This window comes from Sceloporus occidentalis, unplaced genomic scaffold (genome assembly GCF_023333645.1).
Source record: "Sceloporus occidentalis isolate IW3139 unplaced genomic scaffold, rSceOcc1.0.p SCAF_1, whole genome shotgun sequence".
In the NCBI taxonomy this organism is placed as follows: domain Eukaryota; kingdom Metazoa; phylum Chordata; class Lepidosauria; order Squamata; family Phrynosomatidae; genus Sceloporus; species Sceloporus occidentalis.
This window is the reverse complement of record NW_028316981.1, coordinates 237,976,400-237,998,535: the sequence shown is the minus strand read 5'-3', so window position 1 is coordinate 237,998,535 and position 22,136 is coordinate 237,976,400. Positions and strand designations below refer to the sequence as shown.

Here is a 22,136-nt window from a genome sequence, read left to right as displayed (position 1 = left end):
TATTTTCATCTGCTACGTTGTAAATAAGATCCTCCCCTCCCCCATGTATCATTCAATTTCCTCCTAATTCAATGGTGATTCAGTGTTTGCTTGAAGGATCTTTTTCTATGAGTAATCTTGCTTGTTAAACACAAGGCTGAAGTAGGACTCTCGACAGCCACTTGTTGCAGCTACTGCTGGGTGCATATATATAGAGGTCATGTGTGGTGCTTTGACTGTAGAATTCATTGCAGACTATAGGACGAAGCGTGTGACTGAGCAAAGTGCATCACATCTAGAAGAGCAACCAGACAGGGAAAGGTAAGACTTTGCATTCTTGATTATCTCAATATACGTCCTTTTTTTTTTTTTGAACTGGTGAAAATGGATGCTATGATCCTCAAATCCACTTACTTTTTATAGTTAGCGAATAGAAAGGCTTTACTGTTTTTATAAGGAAAAATCCAAAAAGCATAAACCATGCAAATAACCTAACAGATGTAATGGCATTTTGGTTTCCAAATGCATTTATGTATTCTTAAATTTTATATTAATTGATATTCAGAAAGTCTCCTCAAATTTTCATATCAAATGGGGGTGGGGGAGAGAAGCTGAACAAATGGACAGACAGAAATGTACAGTAAATAATATGGGAGAAGAAAGTAGACAGTCCTTCTTATGCAGCTTAGCACTACATCCTCTGAAATTAAAGGGACTTCCAAAACATATTAAGAATCAAAATAATGCAACATTTACAAGAATTAACTTGCTTTTACTTCTGGTTTTGAATCGCTAAGGCTCTAAAACAGTTTGTGATGAAACTAAGTGTATTGGTTTGCAATTAGATCAGATGATAGCATGATAGCAAGTAGCAAAAAACTCAGTCTCAAAAATGCCTTTAGGCAGAGGCATTTCAGAGTGTTTCCAGAGATTCTAGAAGCAATCCAGATTAGGCAGAAGACACTGTTATGTAGGAAGGCAAGATAAAGGTTTGTTTAGTGAATGTTAAGGCAAAATTCAGAGATTTCTTACAACACATTACTGTCCTTAGACTACCATACAGTACTCCTTTGGAATCTTCTGTAACCATATAATCAACTTGGGGTTACCTCCCTTATTTAATACTTTCACTCTTAGATATGTTGTTTAAAGGAAAGCACATTATATTCTAGCATTCACTTGTTTTACGAATAAAAATGATGTCTCAGATGACATGTTTCCCAAACAACTGACTTGAGCTTTTCACTTTACCTGGGAATAAGCTCCATTGAACGCAATGGGATCTACTTTTGAATATATATACACAAGACAACTCTATAAATGGAATAAATGGATCACAAGATATGTTTTTGAGCATCTTTCAAAATATGAACAAATATAAGAGATTCAATAAATGCAAAAAAATTAGGGACTGTCTTTGATGTGCTGTTAAATCTGTGCTCAACTGGTATAAACTAAACTTTAGATTCTGATAAAAATATTCAAATTATTTGTATACTAGAAAAATATTTGATGATACTTGCCATTATGAGCATATAAATTGTATTCATGAACTGAGAATGTGTTTCATATATGTACTTTGATGTTACTTTTGAAACACTTTTTTATTATTTGCAGTACCCTGCAATTGATAGTGGTCTAATGGCTAATAATAAAATCAGCATTTGAGAAGCATTGTAAGGTATTGTGTAGATCATTATATAGTATCATCAAATACCAGTGGCTTTTCTATTTGAATATTTTAATAAAGTATAAATGCAATCAAAATTAATTCAGGATAGAGTTATTAAGACAGCTTCTCACAGCTTCCAGTTTAAGATATAAATATTGCCAATGCCAGTACATAACTGGCATTTCATTATGGAGTTTTCCTTGTTTTTCTCTGTAATATTTGTAAAGTAAAACCTGCATAATTTATTACATAGATTAAACCAGTATTTCAAGATCTTTTACTGTATTAAAGATTTTTACGGAATTATTAAAAATAATAACATATGTAGACATCCTTAAAATATTGTGGTCTAAAAAAATCAGGGAGAAAAGCATTAATTTTAGATGAATCTACACTTCATGGTTCAAATGGAAGCGTGATTTGCAACACTATCAATAATACGTGTGATGACCTTTTAAGCCCACAATAATAATTTCAATTATTCTAATACACAATTTGCTTTTGCAGGCATGTATTTCATAAGCATTCAGATTTCATAAAAGGAAAGAGGATTAATGTTTAATGTACAGGTTCAGTCTCTCTCATCAAAAATGCTGGGGACTAGAAGTATTTTGGATATTTTTTTAATTTTATTTTTTGATTTGGAAATATTTGCACATACATAATGAGATATCTAGGAGATGGAACCAAAGACTAAACACAACATTCATTTATGTTTCATATACGCTTTATACACATAGCCTGAAATATTATTGTATATTTTCATGTGTCCTGGCTTCAGAAAGGTACATCACATAATTGTATGCATTGTCTTGTCAAATGTATTGCCAGAAAGGTCCGCCATTCAGATTCTGTCCAGATGACATTGAAGAATTAATAATAATAATAATAATAATAATAATAATAATAATAATAATTTTATTTGTATTTCCCCCCCTCTCCTTGAGGATTGAGGCGGGATTACATCAACAAATTAACACAGTACAGATATAAAATACAATGAATAAAACACTGGCATTATTATTAATTCAATAAATAGCTAACACATCAAGAACATCTAAAACATTTAGAAAGCATACATCATAACCAGAAGTGAAGCATTTTATCTTAAAGATCTCCTATAAAAGGTCGGATGGATAAGCCCGCCGGAAGAGATCCATCTTAAGTGCCTTCTTAAAGGCATCTAAGGCGGTGATAAGACGGATGTCTTCTGGTAGGCTGTTCCATAGTTTGGGGGCTGCGACTGTAAATGATCTATGGGAAGTTGACATCTTATATGTATCAGACCTAACTTTTTTCTCTAGAAACATGCCTTTTTTATTTAATGCCATGACACCTTATTATCGGAAGATTTTCTCCGACATTTGTGGGTGCTTCCAGACACGTGCCTCCAGGTGCTGCCAGTCAAAGGACATTCTGCAGCAATTTTGTCTTTCCTGCTCTTTTCTGGATACTTCAAGTCTGCATTTTTAACCCAGTCTCAGAATATCCCATTCAGAAAGTGATGCAGATGAAGTTGTGCTATAAACAGAGGGCTTAAGTTTTCAGACCCCTGGATTCCTTCCAGCTTTTTATTTCTATACCTGAAAAAAATCTAACACAAGAAATCTATTAAGGAAAACAGAATCACTGGATGGTGCCTTTTTTCCCTGGCTAGCCCTAGGAACCCTCAGTCTGTATGTACCTTCTGTGGTGAGAGGAGCAAAAGAGATAGAGAAAAGTGTTATGGAAACAGCTAAGATGTGGATGCAATTGCTTGAAAATTCCCAGTAACATTCTGTGATTGAGATGGGATGGTTCCACAATAAAATCCTGGAATCACTCATTGTTATTTTCCCACAACCATTAATAAAATGCAATGAACGAGGAAGGGCAAGTGCGCAATAAAAACCTCAAAAACAAATACTTTGTGTCAACAACTCTGGGAGTTCCAGTTTCTCTAGGCAGAGCTATAGACCAATAAGAATATATTACAGTTTTTTTTCAAAGTCAAGTCTCTTTGATCTCATAATGCAGTTAGCCATCCAAATTAAGCTGAAATGTTACACTTTCAGGTTACTGGCACCAGTGTGAAAATGTACTTTGCTTAGGGGAAAAATGCCTAGTGATTTTAATTAATTGTTCTTTAAGTTAATTGTACTCAAAATCACAAAGACAAACACAGCTTTTTGGAAGAAGTCTCATTTAGTTTAGAGAGGCTTACGTTTAGATAATTATATTTAGGTGGCAGTCTCATTAATCTAAGCCTAAGCCCAAGTACATGCTCACATTCAGTGCTCTCTTAGTATTTCCTTACAGAAGATTCCACTACTGAACTGTACGCCAGTTTTTAAACTCACTGCCATACATTCCCACTGAAATACAGATAAAATTTGAATCTGTGCTTCTGCTATTGCATGTTTGGGTTTCTGCTTTTGAAAGCCTACTGTTGTTTATTAGTTTTTTGATTGCATTTTTAAAAGTCATTTAAAATGCATATCATTCTTGCTAAACAGTAACAAGCATCCCTCACAGTCTCTGGTTTTTACAAAAGAATGTTTGTAAGTGATTACTGACTAGACTTTTATTCTTTATTTTATTTTATTTATACCCTGCTTTACTTCCCTCTACCAAATGACATTCAGGACAATTGCTGGTTAAAAACTGGTTTCAAAAATGTAGCTTGCTTTAGTGTAAGGCTGTTAAGATTGTACGCCATAGGCAGGTTTTTTTTCTAGACAATTATGTAAAGCACTGTGTAAAATTTATGGCATTATATAAATAAACAACAACAACAACAATAATGGGGCTGTAGGCCTTAGGGGAGGAGCAGATGGCTGAGAAGGAGCAACTCTGGCTGCTCCAGCCATGATCAGGCTGGGACCATGATGATCGCACTGCCCACTCTTGAAGTGGTCCACCACTTGCAATCCCAAGCAGACTCCAGCAAGAGCTGGTTTAAACTGACTCCTTTTTGATCTGGTCCTCTGGACTGGAGGGCAGGGTGAGAGCAGCTTCCAGCCACTTTGTGGGTGGGCATCATCTAAATGCCACATTTCCAAAGCGGCTGGAAGCTGCTGCTTTTAGCCCTTTTATTCGGGTCTTTTACATGGAAACAATGTTAAGAGTACTCAATAGATTCTTCTTTTCACTGAAGTATGCTTATTATTTATTTATTTATTTATTTATTTATTTATTTATTTATTTATTACACTTATATCCCATTTTTCTCCTAAAATGAGATCCAGAGTGGCTTACAATAATTTTTAAAAGATCCAACTAAAACATTAATTTACAAGGAATTAAACATAAATATTATTAAAAGCATGATTAAAGCACTAACAACACTTAATATATATTTCAAATAGTGTCTCAATAAAAGATTGACACCCCCCCCACACACACACACATATGCAGCATACCACTTTGCATACTGCAACTCCATAGTTAAAATTCAAAAGCCTGTCTAAATAAAAATGTCTTCACTTGCCAGCAGAAAGACGGGAGGCAAAGAGCCAACTGGACCTCTGTAGAAGGGGTTCCATGGCCTTGGGCAGCCATGAAGAAGGCTCTCTCCCTTGTCCTCAAGAACCATACCAGTGACAGTGGTGAGACTGTGTGAGAAATCCCTCCCTTCCAGATCTCACTATACACCCTGGTTTATATAAGGAGATACATAAGATTTTCCAGATAGTCTGGATTTAAGCCATGTAGGGCTTTAAATGTCAAAACCAGCACTTTGAATTCTGTCTGTAAACAGACCAGTAGCCAATGAAGCTATTTCAATGGGGGGAGGGTTACATAATCTCTGGCCAACAGCCTGGCCACAGCATTTTGGACCCGTTGAAATTTCCAAACCATTTCTGAAGGGAGCCTCACATTGAGCATGTTACAGTAGTACAGCAAGGATGTAACCAAGGCATGTGTCACCATAGCTTATTATTGTCACAGTCCAAAGAACCACTGACAGCCCATTTTATTTATTTATTTATTTATTTATTTATTTATTTATTTGTATCCCGCTTTTTTCCCAGGACTGGGACTCAGAACGGCTTCACAGTATTAAAAAATAAAAAAATAGTACAATAAAATAAAAAGTACATTGAAAAGAATATTTAAACTGGTCCAGCATCGAACATCCCAGCCTGTCCTTATAGTAATTCCCTAAATGCCTGTGTGAACAGGTAGGTCTTCACCTGCCAGCAGAAAGCCATCAAGGAGGGAGCCGTTTTTATATCCCTGGGCAGGGAGTTCCAGAGTCTAGGGGCAGCCACTGAGAAGGCCCTCTCTCGTGTCCCCACCAACTGTGTTTGTGATGATGTTGGGACGGAGAGAAGGGCTTCCCCAGAGGATCTTAGAGTCCTGACCGGTTCATACCAGGAGAAACGGTCTGCCAAACAGTGTGGACATGAGCCATGTAGGGCTTTGTAGGTAATAACCAGGACCTTGAATTGTGCCCGGAAACAAACTGGCAGCCAATGAAGCTGTTTCAACAGGGGCATTGTATGATTTCTGTAATCTGCCCCTGTTAATAGCCTGGCAGCAGCTCTTTGAACCAGCTGAATTTTCCAAACACTTTTCAAAGGCAGCTCCATGTAGAGCCCATTACAGTAGTCCAAACGGGATATCACCAAGGCATGTACTACCATGGCCAAATCTGGCTTCTCAAGGAACAGGCGCAGATGGCGTACAAGTTTAAAATGTGCAAAAGCACTCCTGGTCACAGCAGAAACCTGGGCCTCCAGGTTCAAAGCTGAGTCCAAGAGTACCCCCAAACTGCAAACCTGTGTCTTCAGGGGGAGTGTGACCCCAGGCTGGATCCATATTCCCCGATCTGCCTTCCGACTGACCAAGAGCACCTCTGTCTTGTCTGGATTAAGTTTCAACTTGTTTGCCCTCATCCAGTCCATTACTGAAGACAGGCACTGGTTTAGGACCAGGACAGCCTCCTTGGACTGAGGTGGGAAGGAGTAGTAGAGTTGAGTGTCATCTGCATATTGATGACACCGCACCCCAAAAGTCCGGACAACGTCTCCCAGCAGTTTCATGTATATGTTAAACAGCATAGGGGACAACACAGAACCTTGAGGGACCCCACAGGTCAATGGCCAGGGGGTCAAACAGGAGTCCCCCAGTACCACCTTCTGAGTTCGACCCCTCCAGGAAGGAACAGAGCCACTGTAGAAGAGTACCTCCAAGCCCCATCCCAGAGAGGCATTCTAGAAGGATACCATGATCAATGGTATCAAAAGCCACTGAGAGGTCCAGGAGAACCAACAGGGACACACTCCCCCTGTCCAGTTCCCTGCATAGGTCATCCACCAAGGTGACCAAGGCTGTCTCTGTTCCATAGCCAGGTCTGAAACCAGATTGAAATGGATCTAGATAATCTGTTTCATCCAGAAATCCCTGGAGTTGGGAAGCCACCACATGTTCCAAAACCTAGCCCAGAAATGGTAGGTTAGACACTGGCCGATAGTTTTTCATTATTGTGGGATCCAAGGATGACTTTTTTAACAAAGGCCTCACAACAGCTTCCTTTAAACAGGATGGAATTCTGCCTTGTTGTAAAGAGGCATTGATTACCTCCTTTACCCATTCCGCCAGTCCTCCTTTGGCCTGTTTAACAAGCCAAGAAGGACAAGGGTCCAAGATACATGTGGTGGCTTTTACCTCTCCAAGGATCCTGTCCAAATCATCAGGTTTCACAAGTTGAAAAGTATCCATTAACACTGGACTGATAGGAGCCAAGGTTACATCCACTGACACTGTATCAACTGTAGCATCCAATGTAGCGCATTGTTCAGCATTTTCACTCAGATAAAAATGGAGTGTTCAGTGAAGCTCCTCCCTAGATAAATGTGTATAGGATGGCAGCTTCAGAAACTTTGAACGATCATACACTTTAAGGGTATCTTTCCACCCTCCTTGTGTTTTCAAATGAATGTTTATTTATAGTGGTGATGCAAACTCTCAGAGAGTTCATAGCACCTTTGAAGTACCTTCTAAAACTGAGAACTATGTTCCCAGTATATACAGTATGGGGGTTCCAGCTTGGCATTGTCTGTACCAGAGGTCTTTCGCAGTCCAATCTGAGACTTTAGACATTGTAATTAAACAGTATGACTGTTGAGAAGTATGACCATTATTATATCTTCTTTTATCTGAGGGAGAAGCACATACAAAAGCTCATACTACAACTTCTTTCACACAGTTAATCTCAAAGGTGCTTCAAGATCCCTTTGCATGGTCTTTGCACTGTCTTTGTTAGTCTTTGTACTGGAGCTGGGATATAATTTGTTAAAAGTATTGTAATGTCATCTTAATTTTTCTTAATTCAATAAACAATCAGTTCTAGTATAGCTCTTAAAAAGATCTTAGGCTACTCTTCCTATGCAGTACATATTTTATTTTTGAGTTGCTGTAAAAATATCTTCAAAGGGTGCATGTTTCTTGTTCCAGTACCAACACATACATCTACTGTTTGTTTTAGTTTGAAGAGATAATCTACAATCACCAATAAGGCAACCCACCCTATAAGATGATGTTTTTCTCTCTCTCATTATGTTTGTACAATTATCATTCCATTGTAAATTTGTGGAAATACCCACTTTACCACTTGCAACAGTTGGTGTGCTACTTATGCCACACAGTGGGAAATGTCAAAATGTTTACATATGTAAAACAATCAGACCACTTAAGAAACATATGAGGGAACTACTCTGGGATATAAGGAACAACAAAACATGTGCTCCTACAGTGAATGGTTTCTTGGAACAACACCATTCCACAAGAAATCATAGAGTTTGGCAATGGTAAAGCTGAGCACTACAGATGAGAGGAGGGTTCTGCCAAAAAGGAGGTGGAGGTGTCGGAATTTTTGGTCCATAAGCCCAAAATACACGGGCCAAAAGGAGTGGCTTCCAGCCATTTGGAGTGTGTGGCATGCAGATGATGCACACCTTAGGAGCAGCTCGAAGCCCTCTGAGGCTGCCTCAGGTGACCTGAAGCCACTGGGAAAAGGAGCAGCGAAAATTCGCTCCCTGCCAGCAACTTGTTTAGGACCAAGGCGGCAGCCTGCTTTCAGAACTGTCCAGTTGCCAAGGTCCCACTCCAAGCCACCTGTCTGTTTCACCCTGAGAGTAGTAATCACACATTCAGGGATATTTGGTAGCACAGGCTTGTGTATTTAACAAGCTTTTGTAATAATTATACACACACACATTTCTTCACTCTACATGTCTTCTTTAACTAATAAACAGGCCATATTTTGAGTGTCTCAGGATGGGTCTTTTGTTTCTCCTCAAGATCACCTATCACCACGGCCTGTTTCCCCTATATCTCTATATTTTCTCAAACCTTAGACTCTTTGGCCTTGTCTGTGTGGTGAGGTAAGAAAGGGAAGAGGAACACATCTTTCCACCTTTTTAAAAGGTGCAAGATTGTTTTTATATGTTGTTATGTTTTCAGTAAACTAATTCACATGAAGGTGCATCATGGGGCACCTACGCTACTTCTGTAAGCATGATGTTAATTTTCTTCTCCTTATTTTAATTTTAGTTTTATTTTAATTTTCACTACTAAGACTAAAATTTAGACTGGGAAGATATTCATTACAGTTCATTTTTGCAGACTTTACCAAAATTCACCAGTCACTCATTCAAGAGATAAAGTATATCAGGCTTTGAAAAAATCAGTACTGGAAAAAAGAAATTCATGGATTTTCCCATCGTCATGATGATATGATTGTTTCACTGTACTTCTGCAGCATTTAGAGAGGCTGCCCTGTTCTTGTTGCACACGATAGGAAATGTTTGTGCAACTGTGATTAGATCCAAAGTCTTTCCCACGATAGAAGTTAATAGCTCCATCGTATGTGCTTTGGATTGTATCCAGTGGGCACAATTCAAAGAGTGCCAAAATGACATTGAAATCAATAGATACTGAGCACATAATAAAAGTACACATCCAGTGATTTCATTTAGGCATACCTAACTTTCTCCTAATTGCCCATAGCCTGATTGAGAAATGGTTGGAAACTTGTCTTGTTATTGCCAGCACAATTATAATACAATGCTCTGTATGCTTTATAATCACTGGATGCTTTATAGATTGCAACATCCCTAGCTGCTTTACATATTACAAAAATATATAAAGGCTAGCATTGATGCAAACACTCATGGGGGAACATTCTTTAACAGCAAAAGTAATCTACTGACAATTGATAACTAGCAAACTGGATAGATATTGCATTCATATAAACCTACCTGAGGTTTCAACCATTTTAACTCAGACGGCTTAATTTTTAATTTCCATTTTTTACCTTTTTACATAAAAATAAGACCTCTTAGCCATGGTGCATGGAAGAATCTTTGGTTTGGACACAAAACATTTCCCATTCCTTTGCTCCCCAAACTCTGATGTTGAGTAGAAAAATTCTGGTTTTGAACTGGAGTAAGACCCCTAGGGTTTACAAAAGAGTTCCTCCTGGTAGAGTTAATCACTAGAATAGCTTTGTTCAGATGGAACCTCCTCATGAGTGTGACTAGGGGGACAATCATGATGAGTGGCTATACTCATCATGTATATTACTACACCACTGGCATTTTTCCTCTGTTCCAGATGCTCTGTGTAGCCCCATTCCAGATTATTCAGAAAACGTACTAAACCTCTGGAGATGATTAACAGAAAGTACAAGAAGCTACAAGATGGGAGGAGGCAATGGGAAACTTTTCTTCTGTAAACATAATTCTATTCACCTTTTTTAGAAAACTAGTACTATGGTGCTAACTATGAAAGTCAATAAATCTTCTCCATTAATTATTATAATCCCTAGGTTAATACTTAATACTGCTAGGATTTCTTTAGTGAAAATGAAATCACTAAAGCCACATATGTTATTTTATTTAGTGCTAGAGCATACAGTTAAATAGAGAGTCTGTGAACATTTAGAAGGGAATTTCGTAATCACACAAAGTCAACATGGGTTTCTCAAAAACAAGTCATGCCAGATTAATATGATCTCTTTTTTAAGATAAAATTACTACCTTGGTAGATAAAGGGAATGCTGTAGATATAACATATCTTGATTTCAGTAAGGTCTTCAGAAGGTAAAATGTGGGCTAGACAGTGCAATTGTTAGGTGGATTTGCAATTGGTTGACTGGCTGAACCCAAAAGGTGCTCAGCAATAGCTCCCCTTCATCTTGTCACAGGGTTCTGTCTGGGCCCAGGGCTATTCAACATCTTCATCAATGAATTGAATAAATGAATAGAGAATATGCTTACCAAATTTGCAGAGGACACCAAATTAGAAGGTATAGCTAATACCCCAGAGAAGAGGATCAAAGTTCAAAATGACTTTAATAGATTAGAAAATTGGGCCAAAATTAATAAAATGAACTTCAACAGGGAGAAATGTAAGGTACTGCACTTAGGCAGAAAAAATGATATGCAGAGATATAGGATGAGGGACACCTGGCCTAAGAAGACTACATGTGAAAGGGATCTAGGAGTCCTAGTAGACCACAAGTTGAACTTGAGTAAACAGTATGATGCAGCAGCTAAAAAAGCCAACGTGATTCTAGGCTGCATCAATGGAAGTATAGTGTTTTGATCAAGGGAAACTAAAGGAAAAGGGATTCCACCTCAATATTAGGAGGAACCTCCTGACAGTAAGAGCTGTTTGACAGTGGAACACACTCCCTTGGAGTGTGATGGAGTCTCCTCCTTTGGAGGATTTTAAACAGTGGCTGGATGGCCATCTGCTGGAGGTGCTTTGATTGTATATTCCTGCAAAGCAAGGGGTTGGATTGGATGGCCCTTGCAATCTCTTCCAACTCTATGGAGTTTATTGCACAGCCCCCGGGGATGTGATGGGAGCAGAACGAAAAGGAGTGGGATGAGAACAGAATGGGGCAAGGGACGCATTTTACCACACTCAGGAACGCCACAGATGCCGCCGGAATTTCCCATTCTGTTCCCGATCCGTCTCAGAAGAGGCGATTTTCAGGAACTGTTCAGAAGTGTTCCTGAAAATCACCTCCTCTGGGACAGATCGGGAACGGAATGGTGTAACGAACCCTTTCCTAGTTGTGCCATCCAGTTATGTGAAGGCCCCGTCTAGTCAACCTTCACCCTAACGCTGCCACCAAATTATGTGATATACACTCAAACCACAATCCTTTTCTGTGATGGCAGGCAACTAGGAGTTTTTATCCCACTGCCACCAAATTATGTAACGAATAACCTTTTCTATTGTGGCAGGTGCTTGGGACCTTCGTTATCCCACCCTGCTGCCACACAAATATGCAATGTAACAGTGGGCCCCCAAACTTGAGCAGACCCTCTTTAAAACTCAGGTTTACAGTATTATATAATAACAGCGTGGATATAATAATTATGCCAGACCAACCTTTAGATAAAACAAAATATGAACTTTATTGAACAAAGGGTTGAACAGATGTTACTTGAACTAAATGACATTAAACAGCTGTTAGTTCAGGCACGTGTTAGTTACATTTGTACTCTTTACTTTGTTACTGTTATTCCTCTTTCCCCAGATATTCTTTAACCACCTCAGGACTTCCCTGTCCCTCTTTAGGCAATTCTTTTTATTAACTCAGCCACCAAGGCTATAATATCTCTCAAGAAATAATGTAACCCAAACCCCTCTTTTAGAGTCTGGCTACACTGAGTCTCTCTTCTCTAGACTCCCAAAACTAATACTGTCCCTCTCTGGACCTATCAGATCCTTTCTTGGTCTATTATCAACACACTCTCTAACAAAATACTGTTCCCTCAGGAACTATCGGAACACAGTCCCAACTGAACACCAACTTCAACCTTTCTCAAGATTCCAAATCCCAACTGAAGTTCTAAACTGTTCCAGTTCCAACTGATTCCCAACTGTCAACATTCCAACTTCATCTCTCAACATTCAAACCCTAACTGACAAAACCAACTGCCAAGTGGAATCTTCAAACTTCTCAGCCAGCACCTGATTGGCTGGTTTTGAGTCAGTTCCTCACAAATGGGAACTTCTGGTGGCATCGGTGGCATTCCGGCATGCGGTAAAATGAATCCCTTGCCCCATTCTGTCCCCATCTTGCTCCCTTTCATTCCACCCCCATCACGTCACTGGGGGTGGAATTATCCGTCTATCAAGGTGAGAACTGTACAGCCATCCAGATAATGCTGAACTGCAACTCCCATCAGTCCTAGATAGCATTGTTGATGGTGAAGAATGCTGGGAGTTGCATTCAGCAACATCTGGAGGCTCGCAGTTTTCCCACACCTGCTCTATATGGTCAGTCTATCTTGCTCTATATCATTAAGGATTCGCGGAACAAGCACAACCATATTGATCTGAAGCTAAAGTGTTTTCTTTCCCAGTGTTCAACTCTGGTCCATATGATGTAATATAAATGTAGTACCACTAGGCATGTATTTTATTTCCACCTCGGATTAGCTGTGCCAACTTTTTCACTTTGGGATGGAGACAATAGGACTTCCAGTCTAGCCTAAGACTGCCCTATCCCAACCCGACTGCAGGTAATTAAGCAAGCAAGGTTGTCTACATGATTTTATCTACATGGCAGGGATATTAGCTTGCTATTATGCTATAGTGACGCATGCCTGGATTACATCCTGTCTGGATTAGTGCAACACACTATATGTGGATCTACCTTTGGAAACTTTTGGAAACTTCAGCCAGTCCAAATGCTGCAGCCAGGATTCTGACTGGGGCTACTTACAGGGATCACACAATTCCTCAGCTTCACTAGTTACCACTCTTTTTCCAGCCAGAATTCAAAGTGCTGGTTATGATCCTTAAAGCCCTACACAGCTTGCTTCCAGACTATCTAAAAGACTGTATTTCCCCACACAAGACAACCCAAGTTCTAAGATCTTTTCTCTTGATCCCACCACCATCACAGGCACATTTGGTCAGGAGACAGGAGAGAGCCCTCTCAGTGGCTGCTCTGTAACTGTGGAGCTCCTTCCAAAGGAGGTCCAGTTGGGGCCCTCCCTGCTTTTTTATTTTCACCATCAGGTTAAGACTTTATTATTTTAGCAAGACTTTGACTAATTATTTTTAATCATAGAGTGGAATACTATTGTTAGTGGTGTGGTCTATTTTTATCCTGTAATTTTTTTTCAGTTGTATTTCAAATATTTTTAGACTGTGTCTTCTTTTAAAATATTGGGCTTTAAAAAAAACTTCTGCAATGCAACATTTAAGCCAATTTCTATTTTAATTTTTTAAACCACCTTGGTGGGAAAGGAAGGGTATAAATTGAAAGAATGACTGACTGATTGAATGAATGAATGAATGAATAATAAAAAGTCACAGCAACAGAGCGAGTGAAAAGATTTGAAACTTGAGTGCAGATCACAGTATTTCCCAAGCTGCCTGAGCCCTGGTCCTTCTTTCTTTCTAAACTATATTAATTAAGACACTGGATGAATGAGATAATAGAAGAGAATGGCCCTTAAAGCTGCACTTACTTTGTGTTTTTTAGCTACATCCAGTAACAGGGGAACACTAGATGATGCTAAAAACCCACTGGACATCTAAGGGTTATTCTAGCATACCTGCATTGCATGACGGGAGCACCAGTGCTATTTTACACTAGATATATTAGTGAATTAATGAGCTATATTAGGGGGAAAGTGTTTTAAGAAATGCTGAGGCTAGAGGCCAGATATGTTGTAAGGCAAACTGTTCTCTGCCAAGCCTTCTGTGTTGCAATATGCAGGACTAAAGGGCAAGGCTAAGTAAGTAAAGCCTTGCTAATGCTCCAGAATATTACCACACCCTGTGGAGAGTTTATGCCATAGAATTGCCTGTCATGGATGGTGAAGAGATGAAAAAATGTGATGTGTGTGTGAGAGAGAAGTTGGGAAAGTGATACAAGTGATACCACTCCCCTCACACACTTTAAATTTACAGTTGCCACTTTTTCCCCTGATGGAAGTTGTGTCCCCATATCTGAATGGCAGATGGGCAAAAATCCAACTGGTGCAAATTTTCCCCAATATAACAGCATCTTTGGAGCTGGAAAAGGCTGCATTGGTTGGTCCCCCCCACCCCACCCCAATACCATCCATATATATGACAACAATCAATCTCATTATGACAAAAGGTTTTTGTTGTTTCATTTAATCAGAATTTGCTCAGTTGTACATTTACTCGAAATGAAAGTATTTCTCTGTTCAATAGAATTAAATACAAAGTATGTTTTTGAGATTGCAGCTATAGCATTAATAGAGAATATTGGGTAAGGGCAGAAAGTGCATGCATACACCTGTCAAGCAAGGAATAACATTATATGCATCTGAACAAGTGGACTGTGGACATCTATGTGCCAGCATGGTGTAGTGGTTTGAACACTGGACTATGACTGTAGAGATAGGGTTCAGTTCCATGGAAATGCACTGGGTGACACACTCTCAGCCTAGAAAACCCTGTGATAACTTCACTTTAGGATTCCCATAAGTAAGAAATTATTTGAAGGCACATAACAACAGCAGCTGCAGCAGCAGCAGCAGCACATCAAAAGTTTATGCCACAAAGAATCTGATTGTTTTTAAAATGCTACAAGAATCCAGGGCCCTTTCACGCTGTGCAGTTATACCACTAAGATTCCACTTTAACTTCCATGACTGTGTCCTATGGAATTCTAAGGTTCATTATTTGGTGAGGCACTAGCACACTCTAGCTAGAAATTCTAGATACCTTTCCGTAAACTGCACATCTTATAACTGTGTAGAATGAATCTATGAGTCTTGAAGTGGAACCATAGTGTTATAATAGTGTAATGTGAAAGGGCCTTGGTTAGTTTTGCTGCATCAGCATCACTGATCCTCCCCTGGAGGGTATGTGTTTTCTGGGGCTGGGAAATGGGAAGATAGGAAGGTCTGCTTTCCTGTCATCTGCTATTTGTTTTCAACTTTCCTAACTCTGCAGTTTCTGGATCTGATCTTCCTCACAAACTCCAACCTTTCATAGCTGAAAACTGGAATACAGGCAGCCAAGCAACTTCAGAGTGTGGTCAAATGGTATGAAGCTATTCACAAGGAAGAACACACAAGCTTGGAGAGGCTGCATCAGCTTACCTTGAAGGGCAAGATGTCACCTCTTCCTCTCCGCACTTCCCTGCTGAGTTAATTAAAGGCATACTATGTTTGCATTTCAAACTTACTTTGCAGCAACTGAAATAAGCTGAGGACAAAGGGGGGAAATGGGAGGAAGAGAGAGCAACTGGGACATTTTAAAAGCAGCTGAGAAAATGGGATGACAGAGGATTAGTTGAGACTGTCTCTGTCAAACTGGGACAGTAGGGGACTATGGAATTTTTATAGGGGCCATTCCTAGATATTTGAGATGAACTCTGTTCTCATCACCACAACCCCCTGCCAAGAAAAGGTAAACATGTTCAATTTTTGCCAGTCATGCTGCTGTTGCAAGAACAAAGGTACACACACACACACACACACACACAGAGAGAGAGAGAGAGTTGGGAAGTATGGAATTTTTAAATGGGCCAATCCTAGATATTCGAGATAAATTCTGTTCCCCTCACAACAACCCTCTGCCAAAAAAGATAAATCTGTTCAATTTTTGCCAGTCATGCTGCTGTTGTAAGAACGGAGGTGTTTATACACACACACACACACACACACAAGTTAATCTTTAAAGCTCAGGAATAACCCTGTTAGGCTATCAGACTTATGTTTTAAAGAATGGATTATTCTTACAGATACAAAAAATACAGGAGCTTATTTGCAAACCTCTAGCATGCCGTCACCTCAAACAGACTTTTGCCCCTGAGCATAGAGGCTGCTTCCTAGGTGTCACACATCCACGGTAGTTCTCTCCCCTTTGCTTTGCTCTGCAGTGGATCATCCAATCATACTCTTGCATGCAAATATACCATAGCTCTGTTCAGATAAAAAAGGGCACAAGTAAACTTAAGTGCTCAGTCAGGGCAAATATCACTGAACTTAAGCCTTCCACACCTGTGTTTCAGAAACTGAACTAACCATGTCATCTGCAAAAAAGCAATCGGATTCCAGTTCAGCTCCTGCACCCCCGACTTTGCCTGCACCCCTCAGTGACTTGAAGATTAAGTATACCAAGGTGAGTTATGTTTATTAGCTTCCCAAAAGTGGTACCTGTCTAGTGCGCACACTGGATTTTCGTTTTTTGTTTTTCCTGTTGCTCAACCCACTTGAGCTCAGTTGTGGTTTTATTCACCTGTGCTCTTTCAGTTTGCATGCTAGCTGCTGACAGTGCTTTCTAATCATTGCTTAACATCTAGAGCTCGGGGAAAGTTCCCTTTTTAAATTGAAAACTTCAAAATTTCCCCATCAGCATTCCCATGGGAGTTGCGCGCGCGCACACACACCGGAACTTTTTCCAGGATCATCTTTCCTTCTTCAAGGAAGTGTCGTAGAAAAGTTGTTAATTACTTGTATGTGCATTCCTCTGTGGAACAAGGATGTCTAAAGGTTTGATTCTCTGAACTCAATGCATCTTAAACTTCAGGTTTGCTCCAGCTGTGGACCTGGGCAGGTATACTGTAGTAAGCCCCAGTGAAATAACAGCTGCATATGCACTTGTTTGGTAAGCCTTACTGAACTTCGTAGAGCTTATCCTGAAGATTCTATTTGTAGGATTATGCTATAAATGAACCTTTTTAGTAAGTGGCATAGAATGTATTGCACTTAGTGGAACGTATTCTGGGGATTCTATTTGTGGAATTATGCGGTCAATGGACCTTTTTAGTAAGTGGCATACAACCTGGGTGTTCTTTGGGAATAAGCTCTGTACAAACTGTAATCTAGACCACAGCAGTATCTTTGGGACTGGGTTCTAAAAGGAAAAAGGTTAGCATCTAAGAACAGCAAGAAGAAAATGGGATGTGTAATATGATTCTGTTGTCCCATTACAGCTTATTACAGTTTATTGTTGTTGTGTGCCTTCAAGCTGTTTCTGATTTATGGAGACCCTAAAGCAAACTTATAATGGGACCCTCTTGGGAAAAGGGTTTGCCTTTGCCTTACTCTGAGGCTGAAAGAGTGTGACTTGTCCATCCTGTGGGTTTCCAGGGCTGAGCAGGGACTGGAATCATAGTCTCCAGAGTCCAACTCTCAAATCACTGTACCCTGCTGGCTCTCATTTACAATTAGTTCCCTTTTTTTGGGGGGGGGTATAACTATCCCAAACCAGCATAATCACTAACTGAGGATTCTGGGAGATGTAGTCCAAAATGTAACTTTGCCAAGCTCTGAACTAAAACACTTTGTCTGAATTTGTAAATAGCATGAAAATTGATGGGACCTAATAAATAATTTCTTAGAAGACTAGTGCATAAAAGCAAATTAGCCACTCTTGAGCTAAAAAGAAATGAACAATCCCTGCCCACATGATTAGAATCTAAGGAACACATGGCATTCCAGACAAGAGATGGGATGGTGGGAGAGCTTGAGCTCTTGTCCCCTACCCAATTAAGCTAAAGAACCTGGTCACAAGAAGATGTATTGAATGAAAGAAATTTTAAGTCCATTGACTATGCTTACATTCCTGTTGTTACTTCACTAGAGTGAATCAAGTTTGAAAATATGAAGCTTGGTTTAACTCCAATGCAGTTAGACTGGAGGGCCTTCACTATGTTACTTTGAAATCTGGTTCATAAACTATTTGAAACACTGCAAAGGGGGGGGGGGGGGGTAAGGAACACGCAGGTTGTGGGCCACATGCAATACCAAGCCCCACATTGTACCCCCCCCCCCCCCCATTTCCCCAAACTCCAGGAAGGAAGAAAGCCACCATGTAAAATCAATGGGTCACATTCACCCAAGCAGGTTTTGTCAGAGCACAATGCACTCTGGTCCAGAAAATGTCATGGATGTGGCCACAGGAGGAACTGGGACAAAGAGGACAGGGTTACCAGAGATCAAGTGGCAGCCATAATGACTCAGCACTTAATATAATTTTTATATATTATTTAGAGATTCCTTAGCCATAGGAAGCTGATGACACAGGCACAGGAGGTGAAACCAGCAGGCTTCAATTGGTCAAAGTCATAGCTGCCAAGTGACATCCCAGGAGAGGGAAAGTGTATGTAAGGGAGAGGGAGGAATGCTCTGTGTGGTGGAGTTGCTGTATTGGTGTCTGGCAGAGCAGTTTGATTGTATGATTTGTAAATATCTGAACCTGACAGTCAAAAGCCTCTTTGTGAGTAACTGGCTGTCTAGCAGATCTTCAGCAAGGCAGCAGCAGCCTCTGCATGGGAGGAATTTTTCTTTGCAGCTTGGAGCTGAGCTTCAACAGAACCTTCTGCTGGCATTCCTGGCCTACGTGCATGTCTTCTACATGTTTGCATGTTAGATTCTTGATTCTACATGCCCCAACAGAGTTTTCCAACATTCAGCAGCTTGTGGCAAGGAGTATCTGCATTTTGTGAACCAGTGTGGCATAGTAGTTTGAGCTAATTGGGCTAAGACCCTGGAGACCAGGGTTCAAATCCTGGCCATGTAAACCCACCGGGTGACCTTGCGCAAGTCACACACTCTCAGCCTTAGAGGATGGCAATAGGAAAAAAAAACCTCTGAAGACTTGCCAAGAAAACCCTGTGGTAGGTTTACTTTAGGGTTGTCATAACTCAGAAGTGAATGCACACAACAACATCTGTGTTTTATAACAGTTGGGTAGTGTTTTGTTCAGAAAGACTAAATTGGCTTCAGTTTCACTTTTCAGATCCACTGATCCATAGGTCAGGTTTCAGAAGCAAGCCTCCATGCATCATTTCCTAGCTAGGACAGGTGTAACTGGGCATTGAGGTGAGAGACACATGATGCAATGCTTGTTTGCACCACAGATGTGGAATGAAGATTATGTTAGCTCTGTCAGATCTTAGTAAGGTCATGATAACAAAACACAACTCCATCTACTATTCTGGGATATTAATTTCATAGAGCAGATATAACAGGATTGAGCCTAACATGTTTTGCACATACTTTACACTGTGATCCTATTCATGTTATCCCAGAAGCAAAACCTATTGAAACAGATGGGACCAAGGAAGTATTGTTGTAGTGGTGGAAAAATATTTGGCTCTTCGGATGTCTTGGGACTTCAACTCCCAGATGTTCAAGCTAGTATGGCCAATGTCAAGAGACTAGGAGGAGGGAGAAAGACATTTTAAAAGTAAATTACCCTGTCCATAAACCTGTATATCCAGCTATGTATCCTGCCTCCAACAGAGCAAGGAAAACCCTTGCTGAGAACGATCCTGCTTTATCAGGTAAAAGGCATTTCAGCAAATTCTTTCCATGCTCATGCAAAAAAGACAGATAAGAGATATTGAGATATTATCTCAGTCTAACTCTTAAATTAGTTTTCCATGCATTCACTCCACCTTTTCTCTTTTTCCTCCTGTTTTCCTTTATGATTTCTCCAAAGTATTTCTGAACTTTGACCAAATGGTTAGCAAAGTCATGTGAACTGTGGGAGAGTCTCAGGGAGACTGAATGAGAAGAGGAAACAGGGTAGTGCAATTGTGAGGCTTAATAGTAAAGAGAAACAAAGGAGCTTATTGCACACACTTTTACCCCCTATCTGGGCACGAACAGGGGATACACGTGGCCAAGTGAAAATGCATTTTATCTCACACCACCCTGTCCTCAAGGTGGCCCCATGCCATTGCCCAGTGCCAAGCCATCCCTGATTAGGACTCAGCTGCGTGATCTTGCTCCGCCAGAAAGCTTCCGCCTTTCAAGATTCACTCACCTGAGCCTTGATCAGGAATGGCTTGGCACCAGGCGATGGCATGGAGCTGCCTTGAGGACAGTGCAGCATGTGATAAAATGCATTTTCACTCAGCCAAATGTGCCCCCTACCCGCGACCAGATTGGGGGCAAAAGTCTGTGTGATAAACTCCGAAAATTACAACCTAGTCAAACTTTGGATAAGAAACAAAGAATACAGTGGAGCCAAACCAGGATTACTTGCCTGTGACTTTAACATTAACTTGATGTGCAAGTCATTGGCAAGTGATAAGGTTTATTGCTGGACTGTGAAAATGTTCACCTGCCAGCTACAGCATGTTAAAGTGCTCTTAAAGGACAGGATTGGGCAGGCTGAGGCAGGCCTTTGGATGTTTGTTTGTTTTATTCCTGGGCAGCTGGCAGCCATAAGCCAAAGTTAAGTACTGTTAAGACCATTTGGTTTCAGTGGAGGAAGAAGAATCAGATTGCTTCACTCCCACTCAGATGGAAAGCTGTCCACCTTTGGTGGCAGGAATGCCTTGCAACCACATAATGTCCACATAATAATAAATGACAGAAGGCAACATTGGAAAGTCATCTTCTGAGATGATAAAGCATCAGAGGAATGTTAGCTTTCAAGTATGTATTTATTATAAGACCCAGCAAGGTGTAGTGGTTTGAGTGATGGACTTAAGACTAAGCCAGGGTTTGAATCCCTGCTCAATTGAGGAAGCCCACTGGGTGACCTCAGGCTAGTCATACTCTCTCTACCTCAGAGGAAGGCAATGAAAGCTACCAAGGAACAAATCTTGTCAAGATATCTGTATGATACCTTTCCCTTAGGATCATCATATGTCAGAAATGTCTTGAAGGCACACAAAAACAACAAAAGTACACATAAACATGAACTTCCAAATTATCTTTCTTCTCAAAGGATATATTTCCCTCTAATGCTGCACTACCTTGTTCTGTAGTCTGTTCCCACCACTCCAGAGATAGCCCCCCACATCGATCTTAATGTTTGTATTTCTTTGATAAGGGGTACAGGGTTGTCACATGACTGTGGAAATATTTAACAAATGTCCAAAACTGGAACTGACCTCACTAGAGTTGCCTTCACTGAAAAATTATAATACTCCATAACATAGATAGACACACACTCATACTGGAATTACTGTAAATTTTACTACACAAGGAGAAGGGATTTGCTCTGTTCTGTTTTTTAAAAGGAATATTTCAATGTGTCCTAGAACCAAACTCCAGAAGATACCAAGAGCCCACTGCAAAATGTTATCTGAAAGACAATTAAACTATTTATAAAGTTAAAACTATTAAAATTCATTAAAATACGAAATCTTTGTTGTTGTGTGCCTTCAGGTTGTTTCTGACTTATGGTGACTCTTCAGTGAACCTATCATGGGTTTCTCTTGCAAGATTTGTTCATTGCCTTCTCCAGAGGTTGAGAGCCTGTTACATGCCCAAGGTCACTCAGAGGGTTTCATGTCCAAGCTGGGAATTGAACCCTGGTCTCTAGTACCACTACATCACACTGGCTCCCTAAAAAACTAAATACAAACCAGAAAACAACACAGCATACTATTAAAAGCTTGTCACAGTCAGTTTCAAAAACCCTGTCAGCATAAGAATATTTTGACTTGATGGCAGAAGGAGAGCAAGGAGGAAGGCCATTCTAGCCTCCCTAGGAAGGGAGTTCCAAACTTTGGGAACAG

At 40.1% G+C, this 22,136-nt stretch overlaps 1 protein-coding gene across 3 annotated transcripts in view; it reads left to right on the top strand.

Moving 5' to 3' along the window:
- Window positions 1-242: 242 nt before the first annotated feature.
- Window positions 243-22,136, top strand: part of ALDH1A1 (aldehyde dehydrogenase 1 family member A1) — a 59,954-nt gene continuing 38,060 nt past the window's right edge. Inside the window, exons 1-2 of one of the 3 annotated variants that reach the window (XM_089490682.1) lie at window positions 243-300; window positions 16,665-16,774. In XM_089490682.1, the coding sequence (XP_089346808.1) occupies window positions 16,679-16,774 (96 nt within the window). In that variant the 5' untranslated portion in view covers window positions 243-300; window positions 16,665-16,678. Of the gene's footprint in view, window positions 301-12,533; window positions 12,702-15,709; window positions 15,798-16,664; window positions 16,775-22,136 lie in introns of those variants that run through there. The other 2 variants (XM_089490659.1, XM_089490670.1) reach the window with 2 other exon arrangements.